The sequence below is a fragment of the Papaver somniferum genome, chromosome 3 (genome assembly GCF_003573695.1).
Source record: "Papaver somniferum cultivar HN1 chromosome 3, ASM357369v1, whole genome shotgun sequence".
Classification (NCBI taxonomy): domain Eukaryota; kingdom Viridiplantae; phylum Streptophyta; class Magnoliopsida; order Ranunculales; family Papaveraceae; genus Papaver; species Papaver somniferum.
The window spans coordinates 181662752-181686845 of NC_039360.1; the positions used below are offsets into that span (position 1 = coordinate 181662752).

General features: G+C 34.0%; 1 protein-coding gene and 2 long non-coding RNA genes across 6 annotated transcripts; 2 read left to right on the forward strand and 1 right to left on the reverse strand.

Annotated features, from left to right (window-relative positions):
• Nucleotides 1-7015: 7015 nt before the first annotated feature.
• On the forward strand, nucleotides 7016-8849 carry LOC113361941 (voltage-gated hydrogen channel 1). 2 transcript variants are annotated; one of them, XM_026605012.1, is made up of 2 exons: nucleotides 7016-7777; nucleotides 8605-8849. In XM_026605012.1, exon 1 carries the CDS (start codon nucleotides 7094-7096, stop codon nucleotides 7775-7777), a length of 684 nt encoding a protein of 227 aa, XP_026460797.1. In that variant the 5' UTR covers nucleotides 7016-7093; the 3' UTR covers nucleotides 8605-8849. The 2 variants fall into 2 exon arrangements, with proteins under 2 accessions (XP_026460797.1, XP_026460796.1); XM_026605011.1 differs by having other exon boundaries at nucleotides 8647-8848.
• Nucleotides 8850-10746: 1897 nt separating this feature from the next.
• LOC113361942 lies at nucleotides 10747-12867 on the reverse strand. Its single transcript, XR_003365425.1, has 2 exons — nucleotides 12591-12867; nucleotides 10747-11066 (listed from the first exon to the last, which is right to left on the reverse strand). It is a non-coding gene; the product is annotated as an uncharacterized LOC113361942 (long non-coding RNA).
• Nucleotides 12868-22520: 9653 nt separating this feature from the next.
• LOC113361943 lies at nucleotides 22521-24094 on the forward strand. 3 transcript variants are annotated; one of them, XR_003365428.1, is made up of 3 exons: nucleotides 22521-22965; nucleotides 23174-23356; nucleotides 23615-24094. It is a non-coding gene; the product is annotated as an uncharacterized LOC113361943 (long non-coding RNA). The 3 variants fall into 3 exon arrangements; XR_003365427.1 differs by having other exon boundaries at nucleotides 22524-22965; nucleotides 23435-24094; XR_003365426.1 differs by having other exon boundaries at nucleotides 23174-24094.

Consider the following 24094-nt stretch of genomic DNA (forward strand, 5'->3'; position numbering starts at 1 on the left):
AACAGTTAACCGAAGTTCGCCATATGAACACTTTTGTCTTAACCATGTTCATCTTAACACTCCTAGATCAAAGGAATCTAATTGTGTTACTCGTAGACTTGTTCAATTGTTTATATTCTCATAGAAGTATACAAGACACAATTGAAGCAAAATCGGATTGATTCAAAAGAATCAGATCATGAACATTTTATCCACAGTTTGCAAAGATTGCATTCCTTAATATATAAATATATTTGTTCATGAGTATGAAATCATACTTAACCGATTTTAGAACTTAACCACATAAGTTTGCAAACGGGTACGCAACCTTAAGTTCCGGACTTTGATCTTTTCTGACATTTCACAAACGGGTACGCATACTACCATTCCAGACCGAATTCATGTGAAACAGTTTGCAAACGGGTACGCAACGCAAACTTAGTTCCCAGACTTTGACAGTTAAAACCTATGCATACTTGGTTACCGGACCTAAATTATTCTTACAACAGTTTGCATACGGGTATGCATACTGTGTTATTTCCAGACAATGATTAATTGTTTTAAACTTCCATTTCAATCATTGAAACATTCTTAGAAGAAGACAATAGTTGTCTCACACAAACTATTAGCTTATAAGAAATTTTCAAGTGATCGAATAATCAATACGAAACATTCCGAGTCTACATCAAATGTCTGTGTCACACAAATCATGTAAGATGTTACAAGGCGATTTTCACATGATCATCTTTTGACTTTCGTCAAGAATAATGATGAACGTAGTCAAAGAAAAAATCTTTCCAACACATATTTCGAGAAATATATAAGCGAGTTAAACTCAGCTCGAAATATCGTATGTGTATAATGTGAAGTCTATATAGCTATACGACTTAGTCTCAATAGGAGATAGAATATAATAGACTTCTGAGTGATAGATGAGTTCAAGTCTCCACATACCTTTTGTTGATGAAGTTTCTCAAAACTCCCCTTAGTAGATCTTCGTCTTCAATCGATGAACGCCGTGAAGTCTAAAGATCAACTACACATTCTATTGTAATCCGAGACATAGCTATAAGTAGATTACGAATCAAGACTTATAGTTTTGACAACTAAACTTGACAAACAAGCTTGAGATAACAACGATTGCGAGTTCGACCGAGCAGGCTCTAACAAGAAGTTTTAAGAAAAAATGGACAATGATCACTACCTATTGTAGTTAAGTGGTACAGAGTAGCATTAGGAAAGTTATGAGACCAATCAAGATTAACTAAGGCTCTATCTGGTCTTTCTAGAATTAGTTCATCATCATTTCTCCTATTAGTCCATGTAAAAGGATTACCAATATATGACATGCTATGCAATCCAAAGATACTAAGCATATTATTCATGTCATCAAGATATTTTGAACATGACTATGTCCTCCTTCCTTCTCATGAGAATCTAGAAAAAAATTTAAGTCACCTATTACTACCCAAGGGTGATTATGTGTCATCCTAATCCCATTTAGATAATTCCACTGACTTTCCCTATCCCTATCATCTAGAGCATTATACAAACAAGATAATATGGTATAGTTGTTTCTAGAATCAAACTTAACCAAACATTTAATGATGTTTAATTGCATATCAACAATTTGCAGATCAATACCATCTTTCCACATTAAGCAAACGCCACCAGAAAGAACAATATGATTTAGAAAAATGGTATTAGGGAATTTAAATCCCCTAACAAGATATTGCATTCTTTTTAGTTGATTCTTTGTTTCAGATAAGAATATATAAGGACTCTGGGATCTAATGAGCATGTGAAGCTGGTTTCTAGTATCTTTATTGCCAAAACCCACAAACATTCCAAGACAAAAATTTCATGTTGCAATTTATGTTGTAGTAAAAATTCAAAAGCAAACTCCAGAATGTGAAAGATACGGGTTTTACGGTAAATTAAAAAATTTCCTCTATGTATAAAATAAATAGCAGATTTAATTAAGAGAAGAATTTAAGTGAAAATTTTTATGTGAACAAATTACCTTGAAATCCCATGTAGTGCTACTTGGCAGGTTGTCCTCAGTGACGTTCTTGGATGTTGTTTGTGTATCACAAGCATTTTCAAAGTGCTGAGAAGAAGAAGATGAACCTTTTGTACCTTTCATGAGTTGGTCAGTTGCACTTCTAAGTCTTTTGACAAGTCTTCCATATTCTAGATTATCACCTTCATGTTCATACACCACCGTTTTTGAAATAACTCTTAGTTCTTCTCGAGGGGGAATAAAGCTATTTTGTTTGGTAATTTTCTGTTGAGCTGCTTTTGGAATCACTGCTGTTGATTTCATTCCTTCAGCAATCCTTCTTACAACAGAACCAACAACACCAAAATAATGTGTTTTTTTGTGAGCCTTAACAAGGAAGTCATCAGCAGCTTTGCAAGCACATTTAGCATGTTTCAAAATATAACATTCTGGAAAGATTTTGTGTGGTTGCTTCTCATAGAAGAACCTGATCCATCTTGTGCAGCCAAAATTAGTAAGAGCCGCAACACCCCCTTTTCAGTGGATTGCTTAAGTCAATTTGGACACATACTTTCATGGGATATCTAGTTGAAGGAATTGCATCTCTGGTTCAATAGCAATGACTTCACCCATTATCTCTCTAATCTTCTTCATAACAGGAGGGTTCGTGTGTTCTGGTAGTAGTTTCTTCAATTGAATCCAGAAATATTGGTGCTCCCAGTCCAAATCTTGGTAAACCATTTCTCTGTTGTAGTCATAGAGGACTACCAGATGACCATTGATGCTCCATGGCCTCTCCTCCCAGATTTTGTTCAGTGTAATCCAACTCTTAAAGTTAAATTCCATGATGTTTGTATCCAACTCGAAAACCCTGATTTTATCTTCAGGGATAAACAACCAAGTAAAATTGATGTGATTCTTTATAGATTTCAACCCGATAGTACCTTCAATGATTATTTTACCAACCAGGATAACTTCCCAATCATCTCATTCTTTTTCTTTTACCCTATCAATGTTATGCGTTACCGCTTCATCAACATCCCCTAGTTTAATTGCTGCATTTCTGAATTTTTCTGCCAAGTCAACGACAGAGTTTTTAATATTGTCTTCTATTTTCTATTATTAGGGTTTGAGTGATATAAGAAAAATTCCGATACAAATGGATCGTAGATTAGAGATGGTTTTTTTTAGCTTTGAAGAATATTTAAGGTTTGAAGAATCATATAACGAAGAATATGGATTTTTTGAGAGATTTGTGGCAAGGGAATTTCCTATCAGTTTGCTAACAAAATAATTTCTATTCAGGAAGCCGAGAAGAATAAGGAAACCCAATAAAATTCTATACTGAGATGGTTGAGTTTTTTTGAATTTTAAATTTGCAAAAGACGCGACCTTTTCCACAATGGAAAAAATTTGGATCAGCCTAGAACCGATCCATCTTTTTCAACAAATTTTGAACAATGCTTTGACACACAGTAGCTTCAAAAATCTTTAGAAAAACAGTCGCAAACACATACAACACAACTATACCAGTAGCAAACACCATGAATGACAACACTGCATGTAAACACATAGAGGGATCAAAGATATTAGATACACATTATCAAAACATAAAGCAAAATATTTTTGAATCAAAAATTTCTTTAATGAAAAACAATGATTATTTAAGAAATTAAAAATTAAGAATCATGTGAGATTTGATGATAGAATCAAAAGATTTAAATATCATAAGAAGGGAATCAAGAGAGTTAAGATTGATCATTTTTTTTTTTAACTGAGTTGACTCATTTTCCCCCCGATCCACAGAGCCCTAAAGTCGATCGTTGTGAATCAACTTGCAATCATCTACTATTGTTTTATTATACCAGAACAACTGGTTATTATTAGAATCAAAGCATCCTAATACTAATTAAGGTAACTATATTGGCTGCAGAGTGATTCCAGGAGTAGCTTTTTGAAAGGTTTGGGTAGGCATTACATAAAGGCTGAGCACCATTAAGTATCCAATTGTCTCTAAAAGCCAAAATGCTATTGCCGTCCCTAAGATCGCAAACAACACTATGGAGTATGAAATCTATACCTCTGCAAATGCTTCTCCATACCCAAGAGTAGTCTCTACTCAATGAGTAACGATGAGGAACACAATTTTTGATTTCAAAATCTTAAAACAAAGCTTATTTTGAGAGTGAATTAAATTTCAAGCAGTTTTAGTGAGTAAATCTATGTTAGTATGTTTAATATTTTTAAAACTAAGGCCCCCTTGAAATTTGTGGGCACAAAATTTTACCCCAATTTTCAAGTATAGGCCACCAGGTCTATTTTTTGCCCACCATAGATATCTTTGGGACTGTTACATCTGGTGAATTACTTTGTCAGGAATGGAGAAGGTGTTCATGTGATAGATCAGAGAGGCCTTGAGCACATGATCAACAAGAACAAACTTTCCTGCATGGTTAATGTTTTTACCTGGCCATTTTGCTACATTCTTGTCAAAATGACTAGTTAGATGGATAAAAGAATATGTTTTGGACTTAGTTATGAAAAGAGGAATACCGAAGTATTTCTCATTTAGGGAAATTTTCATAACATTAAGGGTCCTGATAAGAGAAACAACAAGGCTAAGATCAATATCATGGCTGAAAAGGCAACCCAATTTCTCAAAATTTATGACCTGACCAGATACAAGGCTAAAGTCTTTGATTAAGCCCATTAAATTCTCAGCATCAGCATGAGAAGCTTTGGCGAAAACAAGATATAATCATCTGCAAAGAGCATATGACTGATGCTAAGTGCATCTTTAGTGACCTTAAATTCATGGATGAGCTGGCAATTCTCACATGGATTAGGTATCTGGAAAAAGTCTCCATGCAGATTATGAAAAGGTATCGAGGCAGGGTGACCCCTTGCCTCAAACCCCTAGTTGGTCTACAATCCTTACATGGAAATGTATTTGGCATGATGGAAATATTGGTAGTGCTTATGCACTAATAAATAATCTCACGCCGATGTTCTGGAAAGCCAAAGACTTGAGAACATCGATGGAGGTACTAATTAGATCGAGTACGGGAAGGTTTCGCCGCTAGGTAGTCATCGGAGTACCTGTTTGGTAGACAACTCATGACCGAGCGGATGATTTGTCGATCGATGGCAAAGATTTTTATGTATTCTTGTAATAATATAAAAGAGAAGTTCTTGGAGTATGGTTTAGCTAGAACAACGTTCTCTACTCTCTAAAATGTTGTTCTTGATAAACCATAGTCCGAGAACTTCTCTTTATATTATTGTAAGAGTACACAAAAATCTTTGTTTAGAGGATTTCTGGAAGCAAAAAAGTTAGAAGTTAGTTTGTGAACACAATTTCAAAATGATTTTTGGAGATAAAAAATTAATTTGTAAAACGAAAATATTTTACTCCTGATTTTTGCTTTTTGGAGAAGAAAAAACATTCTTACTCATGTATTGAAATAAAAAATAAATTGATTATTTTACTAATAAGAAAGGAAAGATTCCATCTCATAAGTAGATTTCCGACAGAGTACCAATGTGATATACCCAATAAGCCAAGTATAACCATTAACGGTCTTACATGTTGACTAATCTAACATTGACAGTCTTAGTTGTTGAACGATAACACATAATGATGTGACACTTCAATCATGTAGGAGTATTTATTTAGTTGATCCTGTTCAATGCATTTCTAAATACATTAATTTTATAGCCTAATAACCGAGACAAGTCGCTCTTTATGAGAAGATAGACTATTGCAAACTCGCATACGAGTTACCAAACTCTTTACTCATTGCAATTCAATTTTGATAGTTAGAATTTGAAATATGCATCAATTTGTTCTTTAGCTAAATGCCTAAACCTTGCGTGTTAATGGAGTTGGTTGCTTAAATCGTTCTATGACGTGAATGCTGACTTCAAAATTAAGAGTATTTGAGGTTTGAAGCCGAAGCTAATTAACGTAGAGCTAATTTGCATTTCATTTTCAGTTGACAACACGGGGGTGTTTCGAACCTGTGAATTTCATCTGCAAAACTAAAGATTCATCTATCGTCACTTCATTCATTCAATGAATTCATCTCAAAATCAAGAACAAAATCCAAATACAGTAATCCAAATTCAAGCTTCAGTTGATGGCCTTGTAAAAAGTTGGAAAAGGAGGCAAAAATGGCAACTTGTATTCCATAATCAAGAACCAGAAAATGTGAGCAGTAATAAGAAGCAAAGAGCTCCATGGAGAATACGCTTAGCGAAATTCCACGAATCAACACGGGTGCATGTTATCTCAATCTTACTTATCTTAACTGATCTCGTTTTTACTATTCTCGATCTTTCTTTCTCAGTACTATCATGCAAAAATAAGAAAGTAGCAACAGGTACATCATTTTTTGTACGTCCAGGTCATGTCATTGATGGTGTATTTGTGACTAGTGCGTTGATATTAGAATTTTTGAAGAAGGAATGGTCCGGGTTGCTGCTGCTGGTTAGTCTCTGGCGTATAGTTAGGGTGGTGGAGAGTGTTTTTGAGCTTAGTAATCAAGCCATGGAGGCTAAAATTGTAGCAATACAACGTCAATTTGAGGCGCTTCAAAACAGGAACCAGCTACTTCCAGCTCTAACGGCATAGCTGATAGCAAAGCCGAAAATAAAAATTTGTAAATTATTATTGTTTGACGATATATCGATAGTTGTAAATCAATTATGAATAATTTTCTATTCTTTTTGTTGTTGTTGTTCTTGCCGATACCATTGATTGTTTTATCAAGTTGGACTTTCAAAGAGTGATTTCGAAGACACTGATGTTTCATTTGAAAGATAGGATGAAGTTGGTGGGGTTTTGTGGGGTGTACTATCTCATTCACTTCAATGGTAGTAGTATTAGAAAGGCTGTTAGTTTGCAACTTGACCGTAAAGTATACAAAAAACATGGCAATACTTGCAGTTTACTTGTCTTTGACCAACGGATACCACGTTAAGTATAAAATCATGTTTATATATATATATATATATATGCCCACAGATAACTTCTCAAGGTTTATTGATCTAGTTCATTAATTATTACTTCATTCTGTTTTCATCTTCTTAAATTCAAGAAGCACACAGCATATGGCGGATTCGATAATAATCCCGATCGAGAATTCAGTCAACAGTCTTGTTAAAAACTGGAAAAGGAGACGAAAGTGGCAGCTTGTTTTTGGTAACCAAGAGCATGCTGCAGATGACCATAACCGAAGGAATAGAGCTCCATGGAGAGTTTGTTTGGGAAAATTCATGGAATCGACACCAGTTCATATTGCTTCACTCATACTTCTTTTAATCGATCTCGTCTTAACTGTCCTTGATATCTCTACTTCATTAGTTTCTTGTAAAGCTAAGACAGACGAGGAAGAAAATGAAGTGTTTCATTGGATAGGAATTGCCATATTGAGTGTTTTAACGCTTAAAGTGCTGGTTTCAGTTGTGGCTTGGGGTACATCGTTCTTTAAACGTCCGGGAAATGTCATCGACGGTGTGGTAGTGATTAGTGCGTTGATATTGGAATTTGTAAAAGAAAATTGGGCAGGATTGTTGGTGGTGGTTAGCATATGGCGAGTTGTTCGTGTCGTTGAGAGTGTTTTTGAGCTTAGTGACGAAGCAATTGAAGCTAAGATTGAAGGCATACAACGTCAGTTTGAAGATCTTAGGAACGAGAATCAATCGCTCCGTGATGAGATAGCCAAAAATTCTGAGAAGATAGCTGAACTCGAAAAGGAATTGGATGAATTAAGATTTAAGAAAATTATTACCTAAGTAAGTATCATTTCGAGATTTAATATTGCTTTTCTTTTTACTGTTGTATTTTGTTTGAGGGAGGATCTATTCACCTATTTTCACACTATCTCATATTTTAGGTGTATTTTTCCCAAAAAAAATCCTAGAAGATAACGGATTTGAAGCCAATATTTTGGAGATATATTATTCTTGCTATGCTCTATATATCTACCAAAAATGAGTACATTCTAAAATACCAAACCTCGCAATCTATCGATTTTAATTTTACCGGATGAAAATTCGTTAATTTTCGGCGGTTAATTTTCAAAATAGCAGATATTGATGTTACGCCTTTCGGAATTTGCTCTTTTTTGGTAAGAACGTAGAGCTATATAGGAGGAACATATAGCCAAAATATTAGCTTCAAATCTGTTACCGTCTAGAATTTTTTAGGAAAAAAGACGCCTAAAATGTGAGATAGAATGGAAATAGAAGTGTGAAAGAATCCTCCCTCACTTTATTTATGTTAAATCAAGAGAGATTTTATAAATAGGTTGTAAGTTTATAACCAAATTAGGTTCTAGGTCGTAAAACATGTTGTCGATGCATTAGAGTTGTTGACTAACTGGGACCATAAGAGAACTGTTAGCTAACTATTGCATTTTTTCAACCCCCGACAGTTAGGGGGTATTATACTATTATGTCATAATCTTATATAAGGGCAGTTTAGTAAACATTTCATACGGTCAACCTTAGACCATGACCCTAACACATCATCGGCATGTTCTACGACCCAGACCATAATTTAGCTAATTCAGCTATAAGCTTGCAACTCTTTTATAAGATATCTCTTAAATCAATTTCAGTGTGTTTTTGTTCGAACATAAAATGGTTATTGCTTATGAAAGATGGTTCTTCCGGGCTCATGGAGAAATAACCAATACTACTACGTGTGACGGTACAAGTAAAAAAGCAACGAGGTCCACCAAAAATCTCCCATTTTAGGACAAGTTCGGACGGAAAGATCATATGATAGTCTGGTTTACTTCATCATATACCAATGAGAACTTTTATTACCAGAAGTCTAACGAAGACCGTGTATTACATACTTAGTAAAAAAAAAATAACAATTTCAATTTGAATTTCCGCATCTTGAAAATGATCCAGAGTTCAATGACATGCAACAACAGAAATCCGTTTAATCAGTAAAAATTGCAAAATCTGGATTTTTTAAACTTGGAAAAACGCAAAGTGGCATGGTACTATTGCAAATTGCTGAATATGGCCACACAAGACGAAAAGGTCCTAAATTAGAAAAGGATTCATCGCAAAAAATCACAACACCGGGGAATGAATCCCGTGAATGCCGCGAGACACAAAAAAAAAAATGTGGGACCTACAGTGGGACCAATAAGCCCACCCTCTGCAAGTTCAAGCGGGTCTCAGGGATTGTGAGACACGGGATTTGTCCCGGTACCCAGCCCCCGTCAACGTAGCGCTACTCAAAAAATCATGACAATGGGGTATTTGAGTGCTCATCAACTGGCACGTTGGAGGATCAACACCTAAAAGCACAAACCATACGTCATTTTATTACATTTGTTTCTCTACACTCGGCTAATAAAAAATTTTCTTTCTCTATTCTCAGCTCATAAAGAATTCTAAGGTTTCACTTATCAGTTCCGTAATTGATAGATTACAGAAGGTGAAAGTTAGGTTTGATCACCAATTTCAGCGGTGAAACTTCCCATATCAAAATCTATTTTTCGACCTTGATTAGTAAATCATAAATTTATTAGCTTTTGGAGCTTAATTTGACCACTAATTCGTATTCATTAGTTTTTGGTTGATTTACTGGTTAATGATTGTCGATTGGGAATAAGTTTAGTTGTGTTATTCTAATTTATTCTTTATACATCCGTGAGTGAAGAAATTTGTTATGTTGAGTTTATGGTATAACACGCACGCGCGACCTGCCGTTCATTCCGTAATGTATTTTTTGTGTATTAATTAACGTTCAAAGTCGACATTCGGTTAATTGTCAAAGTCAACGCCAAGCGGTGAAAATTCATGTCAAGGTCAATTGTCCCCTCACCACTACTTGTTTTTGCTTTATCTCCATCTTTATTTCCCTGCTTCTTTATTCTCTTTGCCCACTGAATCCCGTTTTGCTCTTACAAAGGTAAGATAGTTGAGCAATTGAACCTCTATGTCGTTTCTGTTCATTCTCACGCTACGCACGTAGTCGAGCTAGTACAGTGATTTTAGGACTCCGACGAACTCCACCTTCCATTTATCTTTACTGTTTTAATACCGAAGGATGCAAGGTTAGGAAGTTAAATTGATCTTCAATTCATCATCACAAACGTGAAACAACAATTCTAAAGGCAATTTCCAACGGCTCATTCATAATCGTAACCATTGAGACTTAACACTGAGACTAAGAGTATTTCAGTTAAAGATTCCGCATATGTAATCAGAAGCACCACTGCTAATTGTCCGACCAAAGGCAGACCTTCTATATAATGACAAATATGCATCTTATCCGTCGCAATGTTTGTCCATATAAACTAAAATTAGTTTTTTGTTTTTACAATTTCATTAAATTAATAGACAATTTGATAATCAACCAAATTAATTAGAAATTTCGAACAACCATAAAAACAAATCATTAGTTCAGAGTTCATCCAATAGTCCATTGAATCATTTTGATTTTCAGAAATTGGATCAAAAAGAACAGAAAAAAAAGATGAAGAATAGAGTATACTTGGTCGAAACAAAAACTCAGTTAGCATCAATTCATCCCAATACCAATAATTAACACTCAACAATTCTGCAAAATCCCATCAAATGAAAGAATTCACAGTAGTAGCAGAGATTTGTGACAGAGAACAAACTGACTCGGGCTGACTCAGTAAAAAAATTATTCATTACAGATGGAAATTCTTCTTCTTGACACATCAAACTAAGATGCATAACCCATAAGTTCACTATTGAGATTCAATAGATTTACCAAAAAAAAGATGAAAATTTTCATTGATAGAGAACGAAACAAAGAAAAACTGATAGAGTAGAAACCCATTCTTAACTCAATTCATTTATCTCACTGAGCAGAGTTATAGACACCCAATACTTACTTGAAATGAAATAAAATTTGGTGGACAAACAAAAATCAACATCTCAATACTTACTTGAATCAACTTTAGATGAAACTCTTTCTTTTCCAGCAATGGGTCGTTTTCAGTTTCTTCATTTATGAACTTAGTGGTACCTCCTCCATCAAATCTACTGTCACTACCACTGTTTTTTCCTCTAAATCCGCCACCACCTAACATAATGTACAGAAATAGCCGTAAAATTTAAATGAAGACAAAAACGAAGAAAAAAATCATAATAGCTAAAAAACAGAACAATAGTGCTCTAGCAGTGGCCTTTACTTCATTCTCTGTCAAATAAGCTTATGTGAGTTATGCTATATTAACTCTAAAATCATCCAAAAATAAATAAATTATGACCCTCTACTGTTTGGAATATGCCTATAGTCTATAATGAAGTACTTTCAGTGTGCAAGTAAGAAAAAGAGTAGCTATAGGGATTACATGGCTGAACATCTTCCCAAGAAAATAGCAAGTACAATAAAAGTTATCCCAAGGCTGCTAAGGGTGTAGTGTAGGTCTGGAGCCAGCTTAACAAAATCCTTTAATTCTAATGCATCCGAAAACTTCAACTGAATATAGGCCATAGAAAATAGTTAATACATACATGAGAAATGAAGAATTGCTATAGAAACTATATATCTAATCACATGGTTTGCCCACAACCACAAAAATGTTTCATGTACGGAAGAATTTCCCCTCTATGCAACAAATCCATATGAGAGAGTGAAGCTGTGAAGGTATATTAATAGGTAGCCCATATTACCATTGCACGGCATGAGAACAACATTGGATGCAGAATTAATCCAGTTGGGTAGAGATCATCCTATTCTGCATCGTCCGTAAGCTTTTATTCCTAGGAAATGTTGTCATACGGCGTTCATATAATAAAATTTTCTTTACCATATTGGACCAATCGATATTTTTCAAATGTACCCATGTGACAGAGGACAAACTTAGTAGAGGTAACAGAAAACAAACTTAGTGTATAGATTCCAGGCCTGGGATAAAGGTTGAGACGGATTTCTAATTAGAGCCAGTCTGAAATGTATTCTAAATGGAAATTTAATTAAATTTTGCAAAGCCGGATAATTGCATTCATAAAAAAGGTTGATCCGGCCCGTAAGCCCTGGTGATACCATTTTATTGAGCTTAATTCAATTATTGAGCTAACAAAGTTCAAATATTAAGCTTAATTCAATTCTTTATTGAAAGAACCATTTTTTTGTCTGCAACATCTCGTATTTCACATGTGGCAGTCTCTAATGCATTTTCACAAACAATGAAAAGTTAATCCATCAAAACTAATTGAGGGTGCTACAAAAAAGAAAGTCTTAAAAACCATAATCAAAGGAGAAAGAATCAAAATTAAACTGGTATTTTGTAGAACATCCAAACTTTTACTGCCTCTACATTGACTTTCATAACATTAGAACTGAAATTAAATTGCAGCAAAATTCTCAAATCCTAAAACCCATTCCGCTGCATGAAAACCAATATCCAATGAGATGAGATATGAAGTTGGAAATTTAATACAAATAAAGTGATACTAAAGTGAGGAACCAAAAATATTCAAATCATTGTTACTTGATGAAGAGATTGGTCTATCAAATTGGGAATAATCATATGAAACCCTAAACTCTACTTTCAAATACAAAGAAGATAAAAAATTGGGGGATTCATAATTAAAATCATACCTTTAGAGAATCAGATGCAGTTTCTAGTTCTCTCTGAAGTTCCATATTAGTAGAAGCTTTACTAATGCAGCAACATCTTAAGCTAATACAGGTACAGAAGGAAGAGTGAGATTGGAGAATGGAAAAGAATCCGATAGGAAAATTTATATACAGTCATGTTCAATCTAATCAAATGTGAAAGAGTTGAGAGTGATAGTGACTCTGTTGGGCTGATCGTCCAGAAGGGAGAGACGGGAGAGCTATAGTTGAATCCCTAAATCCAAGAGCCGAGAGAGAAAGAGAAAAAGTGAAGGTGTTTAAGAGAAAAAAAAAGAAGAAGAAGGTGTGCACGGGATTCGAACGCGAAACCTATTTGCCCGTGTTTTCACTTTTTCCGTACTTTACTATTTTACCCTTTCTATCTTTATGTTATTACTTACTATGTAACCTTTAAGATTTAGATAAGAGGGTAGTACTGATATTCCGCCATGCTACACCAAACCACCCAAAAATGGATCTTTTCTTTATATTAGTATATATATAAGATAAGATTTGATTTGGTTCACTGGACTGGTATTGTCACTGAACACAACCAGTTGGTTCAGCGCTAGTTCTTGTTAGTATTGATCACTTATTAGGGGAGTCCATATACTGATCTTTGGCTGCAAACCTTGAACAAAGTCTCTAGTTTGTACTTCATTTTAGAACCCTCTTTGATGCACTGCTTAATTACATATCATGATGTTATGAATTATTTTTTACCTGGGATACTATGATTGATTTTTTATTCTTCGCAGTCTAAAAAAATGGTTATAAACTTTCATATTTTTTGTATCAGGATCTGGAAGTGTTGGCTGACATACTTAGAGCAACTGCAGTGGTGCGATCAAAACCAAAGACCAAAGACCAAAAAAAACGACCAAATTTGAGTTTAGTCCGTGGTGTTACACTAGGATGGAAGAGTAAATTTGGTCAGGATCACATATAATGTTCGCCCCATCACAAGGATCACATATAATGTCCGCCCCATTTGGTCCGGATCACATATAATTTCCGCCCCATCACAAGGATCACATATAATGTCCGCCCCATCATAAGGATCACTTTATACGTTCGCCCCATCACATGATCACTTTATACGTTCGCCCCATTACAAAATCACTTTATACGTTCGCTCGACTATATTTGAGTTTGGTCTTGGTCCCAGACCAAATATAGTCTGAAATTTGGCTTTGGTCCAGCTTTTACTCGATAGTCTGTCCCGCTGTGTCTCGTTTCTTGACCAAATATATAGGTTTGATCGTCCATTGTGGATGCTCTTAGGAGTTTTCTCTAAACTATAATGCATACAGTTGTATCATTAGCCAATTATTAGATCTGGGAGGCCGTATTCAGACAACAAATACACGATGTAGTTCCCCATCCATGATTTACTTTATTTTTCCATTGTTTTCTCATTTGTTTTCCCTTTACTTAATTAGTATAAAAGATCTGATTCATTTTAGTAGCTTCTTTGTAATAACTTACATTGAGTGTGAATTCCCTCTTGATACGGCTGGTGGTCTTCATAACTTACATGTCCTTTGTATGTTTGCAACTTTTTCATTTTTATTTTTTATTTTCTTTTTTATTTTTTTGGTGTTATGCAGTAGGTTTATTTACCCCAACAAAACGTTCAGGGAGTGACTCCCTCATATTTCGAATTACTCAAACTTGAATAGATCCTTTTTTTGAGACTACTCAAAAATGGTGGGGACTACTTTGTAATAGGAATGTTTATCTTATACTTATAAGGAGTGTTATAAAGTATGGAAATGACTAACCTACCCTTCACCTATATATAATCACCTCCTCCCAACACCACCACCACCTATATATATAACCACCTCTACCCATTACCACCGCCGCTCACCACCACCAACCACCACCTACCACCACCGACCACCTCAAATCACCATCACCGCCACCTCTATATATAGCTTAATTTAAATCATTAACAAAACAAAATCAAAATCAAAATTATAACAAACCCATTACTTTTCATTCGTTTTCCTTTATAAAAATGAGAAGTTATCATCAAAATGAGTTGAAAATGGAAGTTGCAGATAAAAGTTCGGCTAGGAATTATCTGAAAAACTTTGTCGAACTAACCGAACTCAACTTTAATGGAGGTTTTTTCTTTCAGAGAAAAGTTCGGTTACGTCGCAATTTTTTTTCCCTAACCAAAATTTTAGTTCGGTTACGTCGCAATTTTTTTCTCCTAACCGAACTTTTCTCTGAAAACCTATATATTGAGTTCGGTTACGTCGCAAATTTTTCCATTTTATTTTCCCAACCGAACTTTTAGTTCGGTTACGTCGCAATTTTTTTCTCCTAACCGAACTTTTCTCTGAAAGAAAATACTCCATTAAAGCTGAGTTCGGCTACCTGTGTTTTTAGAAACATTAACCGAACTACACTTGCAGAATGAGTTCGGCTACCTGTTCTTCAAATGTTGTAACCGAACTTTGTTAACGAAACCGAAATCAATTTGTAAATTGTTCATTTTTAGGAATGTTTTGGCCAATTCAAGCACCATTAACTAAATTTGAAGTATCTGTGAGTACCCAAAACATCATACTCTTGTTGTGCCTCTTAAAGAAAAAGATCTAATTTTTTTTCTTCCAAAACCCTCATCTTCATTATCATCTTTATCTTCTTCTTCTCCCTCTCTATAATTCTTTTTTTGAAAAAAAATCAAATTATTAATTTAATCTCACTAATCATTAATTAACTCACTAATCATTACACTAATTTAATTATCAAGGGCAAGTTTGTTATTAGAAGAAAAGTTAGATAAGGGGTGACTCATTATTGCTTCTAATATCCACCCAAAAAAATGGAAAGTAGTCCCCACCATTTTTGAATAGTCCCCAAAAAAAACCGTTCCTTGAATACATTAAGATGCCAAATATATTTCCTGGAACTGGGCGAGCCCAGGTCAGGAAAACTGCAATTGGCCATGTTGGACAAACGAAAATAGGCGTTGGCTCCTTTTTTATATTTAATGGCTCGGAAGATCCGTGTAAAACCCGAGAAAACACAGCAAGGTGAAGTCTGGTTCAATAATGAAGGTTGAGCCTTGTGTTTTTGAAAGGCATACTTTGAGGCCGTTACGGGTCTTTCGTTTAGGCAGTTGGGTGAAAAAACTTACAGTCAAGGGAGGGTGTCGAACCTCAAGATCAAGCATTTCCCCAATTTGCAAAAAGTCGAACGAGGAGATTTGTATGACTTCTTTTTATTCAGAGAGAAACCCATGGTCCAGGGTAATGGGTTAGCAGGTGATGGGCGCAAATCCATAGTGTCGGATAAAAACAAGAGAAATTTCCTGTATAGTCCAAAAACCCGACCCGGGATTAGTGTGTAGTCCAGCGGGATAGAAAAATTATCCGGTAGTCCAAAAAGGTTTAAAAATACCTAAAATTACTAGCCTACCCTCACCACTCACGTGTGGACCGTATATCTCTTTCTTCTTCTTTATTTTTCAGACGAAAACTTCATCTACTTTTTCAGAAGAAAACTGTTTGTGTTTCTTCTTCTCAATCAACAACACCAACAACTAATTCAACCCTAAACCCATGCTTAATCATCTCTCAAAACTCATCATCATCAGCAATAGAAACCAAATTCATCGGAAAGCTAGAAGGATAAGCTAAAGAGAAAACCCGAAAACAGATCTGGAAAGAAACCATGAAGAAAGAGAAAAAATGAAAACAGGTGAAATAATTCACTGGTATTTGAATGAAAGTTTTGATGGCGCCGGCGATTTATCAAACAAGGAGTAGTTTTGGCACGGTGGTGATGGTGGCGTTGGAGAAACTATGGTTATGTATCTCTGTAACAACAATATTTGTACTTCTTTCTTTCTAACATTTCCATTTTTTATTTATTTATGTACTGATGCTACAATACACATTATTATGTATTTGAAGCATTCATTGATTTTTGTATGAACCTTTTTGTTATGTATGATCCTGTAATACGTATTGATATGTACTGGTACGAATATCAATAGTTTATATTGATCCGAAAATATATTCGTATGTATTGAAGAAAAAAGTGATTGATTGATATGTAGGAGTACATATTAGTATGCATATGAATATACTGCAGTACATATTTGGATGTACTGACGAAACTGGATAGTTTTTTTACAACAAGAGCAACAACAATGGCTTAAGGTTTGGCATTTGAATGTTTTGCCTAAATTTGAATATGTACTAGTAAATTTGAATGTACTATAATATGTACTGTGAAAAGTTGTGTGCTCCTATAATACATACAGATATGTACTGACTGAGTGACTGAATTTTTGAATGTCTACATATTGGTATGCACATCTCAGCAAAAACAACTGCAGCGTATCATTGTCTTTTCTGACAACCAAGCTCTGGTGAATGCTATAAATGGTGCAGCATCTAACATTTGTTGGACACAATTTTCCTATCTAACAGATTGTAAAAATGAGAAACTGTTGATGATTCACCGACAGCAAAAATCAAACAAAACCCTGCTGTTAATTCACCAACAACAAGGAGTATCACTAAAGCTGTTACTCCACCAGCAACACCGAATAAAGGTAAAAATTATGTACTACATATCTCTATTCATGTACTACATATATTTATTTATTTTTTGTTTTTATGCCTACATATTGGTATGCATGATGAACTGAGTATTGTAATGGATTTACTTTTGTTCATTAAACACTACATATTAGTATGTATGTATGAACTAGTATTTGTCTACATATTGGTATGCACATCTCAGATGTTGACCGTATATCCTAACACTACATATTGGTATGTAGTTGTGTATACCAATATTTACAACTATTGATATGATATGTATTCTAGGAATTACTGGTTTGGTGTTGTTGGTGGAGTAACATACAGACTAGTTGTGGACTAAACATGAAATTTGATGATGTACATATCATTATGTACTGTATAAACCACCTAGGTTATGAATATGTACATCATTTATAGATGCAGTACATGTTATTATGCTTACTCAAGCATAAAAGAAACATTACATAGCAATATGTATTGCTGGATAGTTAGAAAAGTGTTTTGTGTATGATATAACAATACTGGATAGTTAGATTAATGTTTTATGAATAATCTAACAATATGTATTGATGTGTGCTATGTAAAAAAATAGAAAAGATATAAACCAGTACATATTGACATGTACTAATGTGTACTACCTTGTGAAAGAAAAAATGTTTTTGTGCTTTGTTACTTTAATCCAACAATATTTTTGGTTCTTGTTGATGCATATTTCTCATCATTTTCAGTATATATATTCTGTATTTTCTTTAAGAAGAGTTTGGGTTTACATTGCTCCCAAGAGGAATGGTGATGAAGATGCAAAGGAAGAAGTCTCATCAACTATGGATTTTGATATGTAGTCATTATTGCTTGAAATAATTCGGTACCTTATTTTTATTCTATGTTTTTTTTTTCCTTCATATTTCAAGTTCTCAAATTACTGTGAGCACCACCTTTGTATCCAAAATATATGCAAGTTGCGAGCATTCTAGAAGGTGTACGTCAAGGTTGTATTAAGAGTACCATGTATGTATCAACATTTGTTGAATATAATCCCATAGTACGTATTATAATGTACTAATTTATCCTGTTGTACGTATTGTGATGTACTCATTTTTCTAATATAATCATGTTGTACGTATTGTAATGTACTCATTTTTACAATACATATTGTCATGTACAGATTTTTCCTGTATAATCCTACAATACATTATGTCATGTACTAATTTTTCTTATATAATCCTGCAATATATATTGTCATGTACTGATTTTTCTTGTATAATCCTGCAATACATATTGTATTGTAATGAAAAGCTAGTTAAAGCGCAGGCTCCATATACATGTCGTTTGTGGGTTCATATTGTATTGCAAAACCTGACGCATATAAAAAAAATTGGAACTTAAACTTGAGATTTTTTCAATACAAATGGTTCTGGAAAAAAAAAGAACTAAATGTGTTTCAATACATCTTATAGTACTACAACATATTAGTCGTATGACTTAGTATAAAAGACTAAGAAAAGAGTATGAACCTTAAATACTTGCAGTACATATCTGCCAGTACTGAAAAACCTGGTATATATAAGAAAATTTTGCAAGAAACATATTTAACTTAACGAACTTTAGTACATATTGAGCAAGAACCAAGTACATATTGATATGTACTGAGCAAAAATGCAGTACATATCGATATTTACTGAGTAAAACCATAGTACATATGTATGTATACTGAGTATCAGACTCTTCAATTTGATGAGATAATTCCGTCGATCCCTCTCCCAGCCTTGATGCCTACAAGTCTGCTAACCTCAAAGGAACTGTCTGTCGCATCTCTAGCGGCCATAGCATTTCCTTATTGAATTTTCCACCATAGCTTGTCTTATTCTCAACCAACTCATGCTTTCAACTGCCAAAGATATATAAGACTCTCCAAGTTGATTTCTTCAGTCTCTCTCTCATCCTTGATTCCCGCAAGTCCTCTAACTTCAATGTCTTGTCTGATGCATCTCCATTGGCCATAGCTGCAGCTATTATTTCTTCGTTCAATTTGAGCTTTTTCTCAGACTCCGTAGCTTGTTTCATTTCATCCAACTCATGTCGCAAAACTGTCAACTGCCAAAGACATAATAAAAACTATAAACTTATCCATTATGAACTTAATCACTCAATGAAACCCTGGTACATAATGATATGTACTGACTGCAACCTTAGTACATAAGTGGCTCAAGTTGATTTCTCCACTTGAGCCACTTACCGCCAGAAGTCTTGAAGGAAAGACTTTCAGGTATCTTATGTACTGACTGCAACCTTAGTACATATTGATAAATAAGAATTAATTTCAGTATCACGACTATTGTTGCTCTAAATTCTAGTGCAATGGAATGACAAAGTAACATAATCCCTAGAATCACACAACAAGTCAGTTGCGGCTACTAATTTACATGCTTGCGAATGAGAAAAGGTATTAAGTACAGATCGGAAGTTTTACAAGGGAAGGAATCTCATACAATATAGCAGATTATAAAAATTGGAAACCAAGAAATTTCTAAAGAGATTCAAAATGAAAAAAACAATACATCTATATATATATATATATTGAAGAAAACAAGAACTGAAAACCCAGTACATATTGATGTGTACCAATTGATATGTACCCATTGTTGTATTTGATTCCAATAGTGGATATCAATATGTACCCACTATTGTATAATTCTAACAACGAATATGAGAAGGATTCAACAGGAAAATAAAATGAGGATAACTTATTAAACAAAATAATCTTAATGTTACTGAGAAATAAATGATTACGAGGGGGCGCTGCCCCCTCGACCCCCGTAAACCAATGGTACACAATCAGAATATGTACCTATCATTATAAAAAAAATGTTTAGGCTGAGAACAAACTGCTGGATCTAATGCATAATAAAGAGCAACCCCATTTTCACAAAATCCAAGGATGACATGACATAAGAAAGAAAATAAAGAAAGCGAATCAAAAGATGAAAATAATAGTACATATCAATTTTACCAGATAAAATGCAACAGAATCATCTCACTTCTTTCATATGTATATTCAGAACACTATTGAACTATCATGCTTCTTAGAAAAGCAAAACACATCATAGTATCTAAGCAATGTCTGCTTTCTATCCCAAATATACCAACTAATAGCAACCCATATCAGCAACATAATATGTATTGTTGTAGGAGTATCACACATCTTATGGATACACCAAAAACAAATAAAATCTTATTATCTGCAAAATGCAATACAAGTGTTCTGACTTTTTTACATCTACACTAACAAATATGTATTGATTCAAGTGTTATACTGTACACAAAATAGATCTCACAAAAAAGCATATTATAATACATATTAATATGTATTGTATATAGGATCATAAAAAAAATACAAAAGAATAGAAATCATGAATTCCTGTAAACAAAAATGGACATTCCACATCATATAAAGCCACATACCAAAGAATAATTAACCTGAAATTTTATTAAAAAAAACCTATTAAATATTGATATGTACTATGAGAAAATCTAGTAGATATCAATATGTACTGACTGAAAACCTAGTAGATTGACACCCACCTATGATACTCTAACAATTAGTCGAAACACTGCATTATTGTGTCTCTAAGACAGTAGAACTTCACACTCTACCAAGCACATAGCTCCATTTCCTCAAATTTCAAGGAATAACATTGCTTAAAAGTAAGAATATAGACATATAAAGTTCTCAATCACATGATTTTCATAACTCATACGATATGCATAAACGACTAAAATCAGTACGAAGAAAAGTAATAATATGTACCCGTATATGTATCGATGATCATTTCCCTACAGTACATCAAAAGCATAGTTCATTTCCTTTCCGATACATTAAAATATGTACTCAATTGACAATATAAAAACAAATTTGTATAAAAAATCAATAACATACTAAATAGATAGATAGCCTATTACTAGTTAGCCTGCAAAATGGTACCAGTGCATTTCAACATCCGTTAATCAGAGAGATATAACCCCACAAGCAAGAAAAGCATCAAGAAGACTAAAAACATAAAAAAATTACCAATTGAAGAAAGAAAAATTTGCATAGTTTCCCACCCAAATGAAGCAAAAAACACTTGCGTAGCTGTGTTTGTTTGATATCCAAATTTATACAAAAAAAATCAATGATTACTTACATAAATCCGAGCAACTTGTTCTTGTCCAGTCAAGTTTCCCTAAATCTCTTTTCATCTGCCTCAAACTCACTTATCTTTTGTTCTTCAATAGGTTTATACAAACAGTACATGCAAATATGTACCGCAAAATCGCTACAGAAATATGTGTAGCGTCAACGAATATTCTGTCTAAAAATCAAACTTACTTCTATTGATCAAAATAAGAATATAAAAAAAATTAGCTAACCGATCTATCAAGTAAACACAATAATGTTCAAATTAACTCAACGAAGCACCATTAAAACAAATTGTCAAAATCAAAACGACGACTTAATGAACAAAATAGGTCGATTACAAAATCTGATTTTAAAAAATCAACAAAATCGCTTAAAACACGAATAAAAACGGAATTAAATCATGAAATTGTACCATGTGCATCATAGAATATCGATTATTTACTAATCGAGAAAGAGAACAACGGAAAAAAATTCGTCAAAATTATGAAATCGAGTTGATCATAATGAACAAAAAATAATAATTAGAGAATAAAAGAGATTATAGCAAAATATCTGGAGATTGTAGCAAACTATATGAGCTAAACCCTAGAAATTTAAGATAAAACATCAGGATCAGAGAGAGATTCAGATCTGAGATGAAGAACAAAAAAGAAAGAAGCAAAACTTGATTTGATTTTCTCTTAGTAGTTGTCGTTGCAGCAGGGTAATTTAGGAAAAAAATAAAAAGGATATTAAGGACTCGCACGTGTGCTGGATGAGAGAATAAAAATTCTGGTCCAAAAACATGGTGCTGGACTATAGAGTAACCGGTTCTCCTAATACTGGATTAACCAGTAATTCCTAGTAAAAACAAACTACGTTCCTTGAAGTTTAGGGAGACGGAACCGGTTCCATGTCTAGCTGAGGATATGGTAAAAGTGGCCTTGGTTATTTATTGTGCACGTATTCTTATTAGGCCGCCAAAACCACCGCTTAGTTGAAGAAGGATGAGAGATCGTACGTCGCCACTTTTGATAATCACAAAAAGCGATTAAGTAGCGCCTCATGAGTAGTCGGCTATCAAGCCACGGGGAATGCCACAAGTGTTGGTGGTAAGAGGGATTGGCTTCAAATTTTTTGCATTCAAAACACATTTAGTAATCATTGTTGTTTTAATATTATATGTATGTATTGCGGGTCTGGATGCTTGCGCTCTTCCGTCTTGTGCTTTGAAAGTACGGAATAAAGTTATCTATGAAAGGACGACGCCCCCTTATGTTTACGGTGTTGTGCGCGAGAATAGTTCCCTATAAGACGCTTTGTGATCAGTACTTCGAAAATACATCTTCAAAGGAATCCGGGGTGGGGGGAGAAGATTTTCGCTTTTGATTCGGGGGAGGAATATCTGTTTGAAAATCATGTTTCGGAGGATGATTTGGCGGATGGTTATCATACCCCCACCCCTCACCCCGAAAAAAAAAAAAAAAAGTTTAGATTCAAAGAAGAAACAATGGTGTACCGGCGATAATACTAATAAAAAGGTGAACAATAGCAAAGAAACTTGCTTCGAAGCAACGAAAACAACTAGAAGATGAAGAAGATTCAATCACTACTATAATAAATAAAGGTATTACTATTTTTGTTTCAATTCAAAGGATTACAACTTAATTCTTACCAGATTTGATTTCAATTTCCATAAAAAAAAAAATCAATTTCAATGATTTGCGAATTAATTTTTTTACTAGATTTGACTTTAATTTCCATGATTTATGTTTCAATTTAAAGGATTTACGACTTTATGTTTAGCTAGATTTGTGATGCTCAATGTAAAATAGGTGATTTGAAGAAACAAAAACAACCGGAAGATGAAGAAACTTTGGCCATTTGCATAGTAAAGGAAGGATTATGACTTAAGTTTTTCTACTAGATTTGTAATGGTTAATGTGCAATAGATGTTTCGAAGAAATGAAAACAACTAGAAGATGTAGAAGTTTCAGCCACTAATATAAGAAAAAAAGGTACTACTATTTCTATTTCCTTGATCTTTGTTTCAATTTAAGATTACAACTTACGTTGTAATGCTTAATGTGCAACAGGTTTGATTTTTGGTATGCATGCATGATTCATCAATGAATTTTGGTACTGCTTAATTAGAACAGGAAACAACAAGGAAAAGTACTAGTATTTACAGGATCACCAGTTAATATTGATGTCCAACAGTGTGTGCACAATACGTATAAAACATACTTTAATTTCTGTTGTTGTTTTTTTTGTAGTCAAATTAAGTTCAACATGGAAAGAACCGAGTTATAGATGTAGTTGTAGTGGCATATGTGACTTTCTGAATACTCATTTTGAGAAGGATGAAAAGGTCACAAAGACATATGAAGGTAAAGTGTGGTTCACTGATTTGCAGTTAGACAAGCTTATGGATAACCAATTTGGAATGCACTAAAAAACTTTATTTTTGAAAAAACCGAGCAGTAAAATTGGTAGAGGACTGATGACACAATATTGAAAATAGTAACAACGTATAGCTGTCAATTTGCCGAAGAACGTGCTTTTGTTTTTTACGATTCAAAGAATAATCTTGTGGTTGTAAAAACCCCACCTGAAAAATTAGCTAGTGTATTTGGATTGAAAATTGTGGGCAGGATATTATACATGTAAGGAATTAAAAACGGCTTATGAAAATCGTGTGATCCAGTAATAAAAAGGATGCAAGATTTTATACAAAAAAAAAAAAAAAAAAAAAA

Coding starts and splice junctions, on each gene's coding strand:
- LOC113361941 (XM_026605012.1), top strand. CDS start 7,094: ATGGCGGATTCGATAATAATCCCGATCGAGAATTCAGTCAACAGTCTT.